The sequence below is a fragment of the Mesoplodon bidens genome (genome assembly GCF_964165515.1).
Source record: "Mesoplodon bidens genome assembly, chromosome: 7".
Taxonomy (NCBI): domain Eukaryota; kingdom Metazoa; phylum Chordata; class Mammalia; order Artiodactyla; family Ziphiidae; genus Mesoplodon; species Mesoplodon bidens.
The window spans coordinates 102,774,308-102,786,758 of record NC_138164.1 but is presented as its reverse complement, the minus strand read 5'-3'; the positions used below and the strand labels follow the sequence as shown (position 1 = coordinate 102,786,758).

The 12,451-nt window shown below is 50.7% G+C and overlaps 1 protein-coding gene across 1 annotated transcript; it reads right to left on the bottom strand.

Moving 5' to 3' along the window:
* Nucleotides 1–6,072: 6,072 nt before the first annotated feature.
* ZNF408 (zinc finger protein 408) lies at nt 6,073–12,393 on the bottom strand. The gene is made up of 5 exons (XM_081241484.1): nt 12,052–12,393; nt 11,467–11,744; nt 10,186–10,247; nt 9,704–9,963; nt 6,073–8,640 (listed from the first exon to the last, which is right to left on the bottom strand). Exons 1-5 carry the CDS (start codon nt 12,098–12,100, stop codon nt 7,121–7,123), a joined length of 2,169 nt encoding a protein of 722 aa, XP_081097610.1. The 5' UTR covers nt 12,101–12,393; the 3' UTR covers nt 6,073–7,120.
* Between the last annotated feature and the right edge of the window lie 58 nt (nt 12,394–12,451).

The window sequence follows — 12,451 nt, the reverse complement described above, 5'->3', positions numbered from 1 at the left end:
GTTCCAAAGGAGAAAACTTTGGTTCTCTAAGCACTGGGAAGATGAGATCTGGTTATAAGGGTTCCTGCTTTCCCAGGCTTATTCCTGGATTTATGTATCAGGATGATGAATTTACATGCCATAATAGTACACACAGTAAGTCCATTTAGGGGGAGAACTTTTCTGATGAGAAATTCATTTTGAATATGTCCAGACATCTGGTCCTTGGCAAATGCTGGACCCGACCCAAATGGCTCTGTGGGTTGTCTGCACAGCTAAGACTGATGGGTTAGATGGCAAGCATGGGTTCTTTAGCCAGGAGAGAGAGATAGTAACGGATATTGTGGAGGCCATGGGCATTTTGAGTCCAGGAATGGCAAGACCAGCAAGAAGACTCTAGGCCATTCTGAGAAATTTGATTTTGTGTTTTATCTTATCCCACCATTCCTTTTGATCCTGTGGAGAGCACCTCCCAGCTCTCAAATCCTGTTATCTTTGTGCTCTGACTTGCTGTAATTCTTTGGATTCCATATACCCCTTGTCTCCTTCCAGGTTTAGCTGGATTCAGAGTTTAGGCGTTATGAAGTAAAAACTAAATTACTCCCCCAAAGCACATTATGTTTGTAAAGTATCACAAGTCCTGCCCCACAGTCAGCACTCAATAAACAGCACTATTACATGATATGATGCAACAGGAACTCCACAATGCTGCCTATGAAGTGTTCTTCCTAAAAAAGTGAACCTAGGCTGGATCAAACCTCTAGCTTTACTTACTAGTTTACAGGAAATACAGACGACAGAGGAATAAGTTAGACACAACCACGAGGAATGAGGGACATTTGACAGGGCAAGTGACCCCGGTTTCTCTAACAAATTCATGATGTGGCAATGCAAGGGGTGGGTGGGAGAGGCTGTTCAGAATAATAGAAACCTAAGAGAGACCTAACAACCAAATGCATGAAGGGAATAAAATGACCATGGCTGATTTAAACCTTTGAACACATCAACTGTAAAAAGACTATTTTCGAACAAATAAGAAAATCTAAACATAGATTAGATATGCAATGATATGGAAGAATTATTGTTAATTTGCTAAGTGTTATATGACACATTGTTATATTTTTTTTAATTCCTCATGAGTTACAGATTACACTGAAGGATTTACAGCAAAGATGAAACAAGCAGGGCAAAATGTTAGTGATAATTAAATCTAGGTGGTAAGAAAATTGTTACATTATTCTTTTAAATGTTCTGTGGTTGACAACATTCACAGTGAAAAGTGGACTTAATTCCTTAATAAATGGAGGCTAGTATTATCAAGTGGGTTCTAGTTGGACAGCCTCCCTGTTTTCCTGGGTGAACACAAGACTGTACCTACCCTCTATTTTGCAGAGAGGACCAAGGGAGAGCACCCCTCTGTCAGTGTGGCTCTGGAGGGATCCAAGCACTTCCATGGGTGCAGGGTCCCAATAGACTGAGCACACCCTCAGGCTCCAGGGCCCCCTGCAAGCCTCCCAGCCAGGAACCTTCTCTCTGGAACTCTCTCTGGGCCCAGTGGGTACTTGCAGCCAAGCGTGTCATTCCTGCTTTCCACACAAACACATACCTGCACCCTTAAAACAGATCCTACTTCCCTCCGAGAACAAGGCCATAATGAGGGGTTGCATTTCTGCCCAACAAGTTGGCATCAAACAAAATCACGGGTGAAGCCAGCATTATACTGTAAAGCGAAGCTCTATAATCACTGAAAACAGTTGAATTATGTTCCAGGACATAGAGTTACAGAATTTCAGAGCTGGAAAGGAGATCAGATATTATTAAATCCAGACATTCTGGGGTTTTTTTTGTTTTCGCTTTTTTTTTTTTTTTTTTGGCCACGCCACGCAGCATGCAGGATCTTAGTTCCCCGACCAGGGATTGAAGCTGTGCCCCTTGCAGTGGAAGCGTGGAGTCGTAACCAATGGACTGCCAGGGAAGTCCCAATCCAGATGTTCTGAAGCCTAGGGCTCTGTGCATGTACTACAGGGTGGCCTTGTCCTTTTGCATATTAAAAAAAACAGAACTCAAAAATTGTAAATTTATCTTAAGACAAAAATAATTTTTTCCCTTTTGCCTGAAATTATGTCTTTTTAGATGGTTAATTACCTTATTTCTTCCTCAATCTGATCAGCAGTTTTCTAATTTGATTCAAAAATATGAGTTTCGGGGCTTCCTTGGTGGCGCAGTCGTTGAGAGTCCGCCTGCCGATGCAGGGGACACGGGTTCGTGCCCCGGTCCGGGAAGATCCCACATGCCGCGGAGCGGCTGGGCCTGTGAGCCATGGCCGCTGAGCCTGCGCGTCCGGAGCCTGTGCTCCGCAACGGGAGGGGCCGCAACGGTGAGGCCCGCGTACCGCAAAAAAAAAAAAAAAGAAAAAATGAGTTTCTATTTAATAAAATTTTTTTTTTAAATACAGGACCCACAGAAGAAAAAAAAAGTTACCAAAAGGGCTTCATGGTGGAGCCGAGATTGGGATCCACTGATCTGGTCCAATTTCCCCATGTCACTGTGAGGAAATGGAGCCTCTGAGCTGGGAAGCTAATTGGTCAAGGTCATACAGAGAGTTGGGCAAGGACCAGGACTCGACTCCTGCCTCCCAGGCCATCGCTGCAAGGGGGACTACTGTATACCCAGAGGACATGCACCCAAAGTACAAAACTATTGTGAGTTATGCTGACCGGCCCAAACAAGCACTACCTATAGGCAACATGTACCTCAATCTTGCTTGTCTTCCAAGTTAAGAGGGCTGACTCCAATACTATTAATAACCAGCTACAACTTATTAATTGCTCACCATGTGCCAGGTATGTAGCACTGATGAGGTACATACTACAGCTATCCCCATTTTATGGATGAGGAAACTGAGGCATGGAGAAGTAACTTGCCTGAGTTTATGCAGCTAGTTAAGGGCAGAGCCATGATCCATACCTGAACTTGTCTAGTCCATGATGCTCTGCATTGTTTAAAGGTCCCTAAACATGAATTAAATTTTATTCTATTGTAAGATTTTTTTTCACACTATTAAAGCTGCAAATCAGGATAAAAGATTCTTTATCTCCTTCACTTTCTGATGTTTGGCTCAGCAGCTACACACACTGCATGGTTTTGTTTGTTTGTTTTTGGCCTCGCCATGCAGCATGCAGGATCTTAGTTCCCCAAACAGGGATGGAATCCGTGCCCCCTGCAATACAAGCATGGCGTCTTAACCACTGGACCGCCAGGGAAGTCCCCTCACCCTGTGAATTTAAATTTGCATCTGTGTGAAGTAAGTCAGAAAGAGAAAAACAAATATCGTATATTAATGCATATATGTGGAATCTAGAAAAGTGGTACAGATGAACCTATTTGCAGAGCAGGAATAGAAAGGCAGACATAGAGAACGGACATGTGGACACAGTGGGGGAAAGGGAGGGTGGGATGAATTGGGAGATTAGGTTTGACGTAACTACACTACCATGTGCAAAATAGATAGTTAATGGGAACCTGCTGTACAGCACATGGAGCTCAGCTCGGTGCTCTGTGATGGCCTGGTTGGGTGGGATGGGGTGGGGGACGGAGGTCCAAGAGGGACGGGATGTGTGTATGCGTATGGCTGATTCACTTCGCTGTGCAGCAGAAACTAACACAACATTGTAAAGCAATTATACTCCAATTAAAAAAAAATTTGCATCCGTGAAAAGGTGTCCAGCAACACTTTCACTGCCACTTTGCTCTATAGCAAGGAGCAGCATTCAAATTCAGTGCGATATACACCAAACAGTTCAAAGTAACTTTATCAGGGGATGGAGAAAAGGAGAAGTAGGGAATAAAGGGACTTTCAACATTATAATGATGCAGGAATTATTTTGATTGGGGGGGGATATTTTCTCAATGAAAAAAATATTCCAGTGATCAGTCTTTCCAAGAACTGTCATTGCATTTTATTTTCATTGGAAGGGCACTAAAGTGGGTTTCAGAAGACCTGGGCCCTCTCCCGGTTCTGCTACTCACTGGTCTCATGCCTTAGTAGGTAACTTCTCTCTCGGCCTCCATTTTCCCATCTGTAACATGAGGAAGTTGGACGATGCTCTCCGAGGCCCATTCCCACTTCAGCCATGAGCGCTGGCTGAGCAGACGTGCTCAAACCAGGTGGCTTTGAATTTGTTGGCTTTGATCTGACACTTCTCTGCATCACCAGGGACAGTCTCAGTGGAGAGGAAAGTCCCCCATCTGTGTGGGGATGTGACAAAGGCGGGTAAACATCCCAGGTTTTGGCCTGAGGACAGTTGTGGGGTATCAGCAGGCCTCCCCAGCAACCCAAAGCATCCCCACTTCCCTGCACTGTTCAGTATCAAGCGATGGGTATGTCCCCAAGTTAGATAACAACACTGGGCAGACACAGCTGAGGTTACCTGAGTTGGAATGACCCGCCTGAAGCTGGAGCTGGAAGAGGGTAGGACCTACCAGGCTGAGTCAGGAGGTAGGCTGACTCAAAACTAGTATTAGCAGCTGTTTTTCAGGCTTTGGATGGTGTGGCCTTTCTCTCCACAGATTGTCACCATCTCTTGCTGTCCTCCCTCTCCTTGGACAGTTTCAGAATGACACTTTCCCAAGAAGTTATTCACATTGGGTGGGTGGATGGGTTAAAGTCAGTGCAAAGCAGGAGACATGGGGCTGCTTATGACACGGAGATTGAGTGCTGGGAAGCCAGAGGACACGACAGGTCGCAATCCTGGCTCTGCTGTTTACTGATTGTGCGGTCTCGGCAGTTACCAACCCGCTCTGAACCTGTTTCCCCATCTGTGAAACACACGGCACAACACCCAATTTGCAGGACAGGAGGAGGATGGAACAAGAATGTAAGCTCCCCTGTCTCTCTTGCCTCCCCCTCCTCAAAGCAATGCAGTCTGGCTCCCAACTGCCCTCACTCAGCTCACCAGCGACTGGCAAATTTCAACCTTCCCAACAGCAAAGGACATCGTTGCCCTCTTCTTCCTTGTTGAGATGCTCTTCCATCAGCTTCTGCGACTTACACGTTGCAGGTTCTCCTGTTTCATCGGACGCTGACTTAGTCTCTCCTGAGGAGCCTCCCCTCTCCCCGCAGGTTGTGCCCATTTCCCACTGCCTTCGTGAGATCTCCCCCACAGGCAGCTCGACTCAACCCATCCCCAGCCAAAATCATAGCTGTCCCTCTCCCACCCCACGGCTACCTAACTTGCTAACTCAGAAAGCAGGGGTCAGATCTTCCTCTCTCCCTCAGTCTTTGACTTTGGTCACTTCTACCTCCCAGAGAACATGTCCACCCAAAGCCCTCCCCCCAGCCTGCAGCCCCTGCCCTCACCTCCTGCCACGCTCCGCCCGGGCCGCTCTGTTCCTTGCCCTTGCTTGAACTCGCGGGGCTCTGCTGGTACTGTTTCCTCTGACTGGAACCCAGCTCCTTCTGCAGACACCAGCCTGGCTCACTCCTCTCCGTAGTTCGGGTCTCTGTCACGTCACTGGAGGCCTTCCCTGACGCCCTCTGTAAAATCACACTCCCAATGTTCAACCTCTCCACTGCATTACTTTTCTTCACTGCATTTACCATCATCTGACATGTATTTGTTTACTGGCTCCTGCCACACCAGAACGTAACTACATGAGAGCAGAGGCTGTTATTACTGCTATACCCCTAACAGCCAGCACGCGGGAAGTGCTCAGTATTTGTTGGGTGAATGACTGCATTTCCACTACCACCCATTCCCAGCCACCTAACTGATTTCCCCACAACTGCACCTTGCCCGCTAGCCCTCTCCAGTGGTCTCTTCAATCATGAATCTGATCGTATCATTCCCCTGCTCAAAACCCTTCAAAGAGCCCCTCAATGTCCTGAGAATAAAGTCCAAGCTCTTGAAGCAAGGCCTGTGTGACCTGCCCCTGCCCCCCTCCCCTCATTCTCTGCTCCAGCCACGCTGGTCTCAGGGCTCACACCCAGGCTCTCACCATGGGGCTTTTTCACACGCAGCCCCTCACATCCCCACCTTCCCCCACACCTCCTCATCCAACAAGTCACGGCTGAAATGCGGGACGCTAGAGTGTGCAGGTTAAGAGCCTTACTCCAGGGCTAAACTACGTGGATTTGAATCTCAGCTCTGCCACCTAGTAGCTGTCACCTTGGCAGGACACTTAAAGCTCTTTGTTCCTGACTGTCCTCCTAACTATCTCACAGGATTGCTACAGGATTCTAGAAATAAACTCACATAAAGGGCTGGCCCACAACAAAGGCTGTTTATTATCATTGTAATTTCTTGGGGACACCTTCCCTGATGCCCACAGGTCAACCCGTCCCGTTAAACACATCCACAGCACCGGGGAGTGCTCCTCTTTAAACTCTTACTGTTGCCCTTTGCCCCTTGTAGACCTGAGCTCTGTAAAGGGCGCTGCCTCTGTCTTGTCCACAGCTGCGTCCCCAGCACCTCGGGCAGGCCAGGCCCGCAGCTGATGAAACATGAAACACATGTTCATTCCTCGCTCTTTCCCTCAGCAGGGCTGCCTTTGGCCAGATACACAGAAGGGTGCAGACCTGCCCTAGCCACCTCCAATGAGTCTGGTGTCCTTCAGCACAGAACAAAAACTAACCTCACAGGCCTTCGGTGGTGAGAAAAGCTGCCAGAATAATCTAATGCCTGACTCAGAGACTTGTCAGCTGAGTGTCTCTGGCCTTTTAACCTTCACAAGTCATTCCGTTTGGCTCCAAATAGAAATGCTTGTCCCTCAGGGAGCTGGATGGGAGTGACTATTCCAGCACTAAGCACCCCAGCAGGGCAACAGTGCTGCCTGCGACCTGGCTACCTCACTGGGCAGGGTCACTTCTGCAACATTTAAAGAACAAGCACCTTGAGGAGTTCCCAGGGAGGGTGGCAGGACAAGCTCTACTGGAAGCTGATAAAGAACTTACATCTAGAAGTGGTTTACCTTATTAAGAGTCTTGGGAAACAAAGTGGTTGTCCATAAGCAGGAAGGGAAGTCCTTGACCTGCTTCTCATAGACTAGTCTCTATCAGGGAACCCAAAGAGAAAGATCCAGACCCCCAAGCTCATAAACACCAGTCTTTATACAGAGCTCTGCTGAGGGAAGGTGAGGGTGGTCAGGTGCCCGTCTCCACCTCTACCACTTCTGCCCAGGTGCTAAAGCCCATGTCCTTATGGATGAGCACCAGGCTGGGAGCAGGACCTGGCTCCTCTGGCACCACAAAGCACTTATCCTGGCTCTCGGAAAGGGTGACCTCGAAGACGTCCGGGGCTGGGGACCCGCCCCGTTCACTGCATGTGTCCAGTAGTTCTGGCTCGGTCTGCAGGAGCACCACGGTGGGCTCAGAAGCGGCAGGCGGCACACAGGGTGGGCTGGAGGGTGGCCCGGGCTGATGACTGAGCTGGTGCCGCTTGAGGCTTTGGAGGAGAGTGTAGCCCATGCCACAGGTGGGGCAGCGGTAGGGCTTGTCGGCCAGGTGGGATTTGAGGTGGCGCCTCAGCTTGGTCGCCAGCGTGTAAGCACGGCCACACTGAGGGCACGGGAAGGGCCTCTCACCTGAGTGCAAGCGCTCGTGCGCGCGCAGCGTGTGGGGATCCCGTAGGGCCTTCCCACACACGGGGCACAGGTGGGCCTCCCCGGTGTGGGAGATGAGGTGGCGCCGCAGTTCAGGCAGCTGGGGGAAGGCGTCAGCGCAGTGTGGGCAGCGGTAAGGGCGCTCCCCTGTGTGCAGCCGCAGGTGCCCGCGCAGGCTGCCCCGCTGGCGGAACGCCCGGCCGCAGTGTGGGCACAGGAAGGGCTTCTCCCCCGTGTGGAGCCGCATGTGGTTCCGCAGGGAGCCCTGGTTGGCCAGGGGCCGCCCGCACACAGGGCACGGGCACGGGGCAGGGGCCGCTGGCACCTGGTGTGTCTTGCGATGCAGCCGCAGGGAGGGCCGGCGGGCGAAGGCCTTGCCACACTGGTCGCAAGTAAAGGGCCGGGCACCTGAGTGTACAACCTGGTGCTCTCTGAGGTCTCGCCGGGTGCCGTAGGCCTTGGTGCACTGAGGGCAGGGGAATGGCCGCACCCCACGGTGGCCCAGCATGTGGGCTTTGAAGCTCTCCTCTGAGCTGTAGCTCTTGCCACACTCGGTGCAAAGGAAGGGCTTGTGGCCCGTGTGCACGAATGCATGCTTCTTCAGGTGGCACAGCTGCAGGAAGGCCTTGCCACACTCGGCACAGCGGTACCGTCGCCCCCGCTTCGGGGAGCCTCCCACCGGGCCAGGGGCGCTCCGCAAGCATGTGGGGAAGCCAGGGTGCTGCTGCTCTCCACTCTGCTGGGCCCCGGGCTCTGAGGTCTTCGCTCTGGGTGGCCATTGATCACTGGGGCTACGCAACTTCCTGACTAGGTAAGCACGCAGCTGGGGGCCCCTGGCAGAAGATGAGGAACTGGCCTCACTGCTCTCAGGGCCCTGCTGGAGAGTGGAGCTGCTCTGAGGTTCAGGTGGCATCTGGGTCTGGGGTGGGTCCTCCTCATCTACACGGCCATCCTGAGGCAATGGGCCGAGTGGCTGGCTCTCCTTGGAAACTTGGTCCTGGATTTGGGGCTTAAGTCCAGGGCTCACCACCTGGATGCGGGGGGGTGACTGGTGACCAGGATCTGCAAGGCAAGAGTGGGGTGCTAGGCTTAGTAGAGACTATAGCAGGGCGTCACGGTGGTCTCACCAGGAAATTATAGGAATACGTGTCTTCTCCTCCTCAGCCCCTGAACTGCAATGGGAGCAATGACACCAATCTCTTCCCTGGAACGTGAGTCACACACTCTGTTTATCTTTCTGTCCAGTCTCAGGTGCCTTCTGGGGAGGCTCTCCTGGGAACCATAGTGTCTAGACATCTGGATAATTTCTAGAGAAAGGCCATCCCGGAGTGCCCTTGTTCTCCCTCTGGAGACATGCACTTAGAATGAGTTGAGACCACCACCTCCTCGCTTTAGGTCACGTGAAAATAAAGGAATCCCCAGCCCCAGCCCAGACAGAAAAAACATAAGAAAACTGGAAACCTTATACACAACTTGCTGTCTTTGTCAGTGTGACCCTACTATTCCAGAAAACTTAACTCAGGAAGATAAAACTTGCAAGTATCTATACAGTTGACCCTTGAAAAACACAGGTTTGAACTGCAAAGACCCACTTATACGAGGATTTTTTTCAACAGTAAATACCACAGCACTACATGGTTGACCCCACAGATGCAAAACCACAGATGTGAAACCTTGGATATGGAGGGTCAACCATAAGTTATACTCAGATTTTCAACTGCCCGGAGGGTCAGTGCCCCTTAACCCCCGTGTTGTTCAAGAGTCAACTATATTGTTCATTCCAAGGAAAAGACCTGTCACTCTTTAATAAAAAGCATCAAATGACAGTTTACATCCCCAAACTCTGTGAACCTCTACCTGAAAATTCTAGCCTTGCTGTCTCCACAAATCCTAAACTACTGTGTCATGATCCTTACCCAACACTGATCGAGCCCCGACCCCATCCCACACTGAAAAATCCACCTTATACCAGACTTCAAAATTTCGATAAATATCCAGGTTTTGCCCTTCCCTCTCAGAAATGCTACTGTTCTCCCCTACTGTCTTACGCCATAAGCTTTGCTTTGTCTTATCAACAGGTTATTTTGGTGATAACTGGGGAAGCCAGCATTTATTTGACACATACCTGTGCAAGGTTCTGCTGCATCCTCCCCGGGGGAGGCCACTTCCTGTTGTACAGCAGACTCCACTTCTGTCACCACAGCCAAGGATGCCTCTTCCTCTAGCCTGGGCTGGGTGGGGCTCAGGCCCTCTGAGGGAGGTTGGGGCCACATCAGCAGCTCAAAACCTGGCAGCACAACCCGGTACACCTGCAGGTGGAGCCTCTCGCTGATCCGCACTGGGGCCACGTTTCCCTCACCCTCCAGCCTGCCCCGCTGCACCAAACTGCAAAGCAGAGCAAGAGTTAGCTCAGGAGATCCCCTTCAAGTGGCCCTCCCTGAAAGCCCCAGCTCCTGGGCAGTCTGAGTTCTAAAGGATCCCATGCCTTTGGAACACTCACTGCAAAGATCCCTGGGTGGGAACCAGAAGTCAGCTTCCGGTTCCATCCCATGCCACAACAGAAAGCCTCAAAGGAGCATCTTCACTACATACTCTCCTGTAACTTACCTAGTCCAGCCTGAACTCTGCTCACAAGCACACACATCTCCCCATGGGCCTAGTGACACGTCCTGAAATAAACCAATAAAAGTCTTTCTCCCATGTGTTTGAGGGGACCAGGGTGAAACAAACAACAAAAAAAACCCCTGATGTAACCTCTCCTGAGACAGATCTAAGATGAAGCCCCTAGAAGGTTAGTGGTCTCTGGTGTGCCTCTATAGGACTATGCCGTTCAAGTTTTCATTCAGTAAAGGCCAAAAAAACTGTCCCCTCACCTCCCTCCCAAAGTGTGGTGAATTACTGAATTGAACAAATTATTGCCTTTCAGTGAATACCAAAAAGAAGAAGTAGTAAGAGGTACCTCAACTGTAAATTTGTTTTTCAGGACTTATGCAATGAAATCCTTTACCTGTGCTTTTTCATCTTTTGTTCCAAATAATCCTGGAGAATTAAAATAAAGGAAACAGCCATTCCTTTATTTTACATATGAGTTAAACGAGGCCTGCCATCTAACTAGCTATGTGACAAAGCTGGGATTTGATCCCATGGCTTTTTAAAAAAATAAATGTATTTATTTTATTTATTTATGTTTGGCTGCATTGGGTCTTCCTTGCTGCGCACTGACTTTAGTTGCTGTGAGCAGGGTCTACTCTTCGTTACGGTGCGTGGGCTTCTCATTGAGGTGGCTTCTCTTGCTGTGGAGCACGGGCTCTAAGCGTGTGGGCTCAGTAGTTGTGGCTCGCCAGCTCTAGAGCGCAGGCTGAGTAGTTGTGGCGCACGGGCTTAGCTGCTCCACGGCATGTGTGATCTTCCCAGGCCAGGGATCGAACCCGTGTCCCCAGCATTGGCAGGTGGATTCTTAACCACTGTGCCAGCAGGGAAGTCCCCCCATGGCTTTTTAATTCCAAAAACCTTTGCTCTTGACCTTCGTCATCATTGCTGACGCTCTACTAATTCACCTTGTTTTTTTTTTTTTACATTTTGGCTGCGCTGTGTGGCCTGTGGGGGATCTTAGTTCCCCGACCAGGGATCGAACCCGCACCCCCTGCGGTGGAAGCGCTGGAGTCTTAACCACTGGACCCAGGGAAGTTCCATCTACTAATCCACCTTTTAATAATTTTTTGCACCTCCTCAGCTACCAAAAGTGAAGGGATGAGACAGTTCCTGAGAGAGAGGGCATAAACCATCTCCTATCTCTTGAAACACCCTGCATCTAAAACTCGAGAGTTATCGAGAAACGTCTGATCAAAATTTTCAGTCACGGAGAGGTAAAGCCCTATCCCTCAATACCTCCTTCTGCTTTGTTTTCACTCCATGGCCCTTCTGCTCGGAGACAGACTCCTCTTCCAGTGGCCCCCAGAGCAGTCCTGGCTGCAAGGGTTCCCCAACACACCAGACCCCCAAGCGCTGCTCCTTGATGAGTGAGGGGCCAAGGGCCAAGCCCCGCGGGAGGCTCTTTAGAGCGAGGATGGCTCGGGTAGGTCCGGGCGAGAGGTCTTTGAGTCCCTGTGCACAGCCTTCTCTGGAAGGGCTCCATCCTGAGTCCGGGCCCAGGCGTGGATCGGGGGCTGCAGGGACAGAGAAAGACAGTGAAGAAGCGGCCCAAGAGGTCGTGGGGTGGGGAAAGGTGAGGGAGAAAACCCGAGGTCCAGCTAAGCCTCAGGAGTCTGAGGGATATGTAAGGGCTCCAAGGGGGTCCCGGAAAGGTTTGAGGCGGTTCGAGGGCTCTTAAGAAGCTCCCAGAGGTTCTGAGGGCACTGGAGGAGGATGCCAGGCTCGGGAGGAAAAGGGTCGGGGGGGGGCAAAGAGTTGACCAGAGAACGTCAGGAGTATATAGGCCAGGGCCGAGGGTCGGAGACACCGCAGGTCACTCACCGAACTGCAGTCTCTCCCACTCCAAGGGCAGCTCCTCCGCCTCCTCCATCCCGGGTCAGAAAGCCTCCCTCCGCCGGAAGTGAGACTCACCTTCTCAGCTCCCCCCGGAAACAGTCATTGACTACCAAATTTCCTCTCGGGAAAGAATCGTAAGAGTCAGACCTCATTGGTGCGCAGGACTGGGAGCCTGGCAGTAGTGGTGAGGCAAATCTCTGTCCGAGAACAATACGAGTTTAGAATTCCGGAGGTCCACTAGAGATTTGAGTATCCGGTAGAGAGGAACTAATTGTTTCAACGGCTTCCTTTTGGGAGGGACGAGTCGGACGGTTATACTGTCCCTCCGCCAGGCGTGTACGTAAGCGCGCACGTAAGGAAGTGGGCGGGGCTCCTGGAAGGCCAT

Coding starts and splice junctions, on each gene's coding strand:
- ZNF408 (XM_081241484.1), bottom strand. CDS start 12,100: ATGGAGGAGGCGGAGGAGCTGCCCTTGGAGTGGGAGAGACTGCAGTTC. Junction 11,745..12,051: donor GTGGGAGAGACTGCAGTTCG/GTGAGTGACCTG, acceptor CTGTCCCTGCAG/CCCCCGATCCACGCCTGGGC. Junction 9,964..10,185: donor CAGAGTTCAGGCTGGACTAG/GTAAGTTACAGG, acceptor TCTGCTTTGCAG/TTTGGTGCAGCGGGGCAGGC.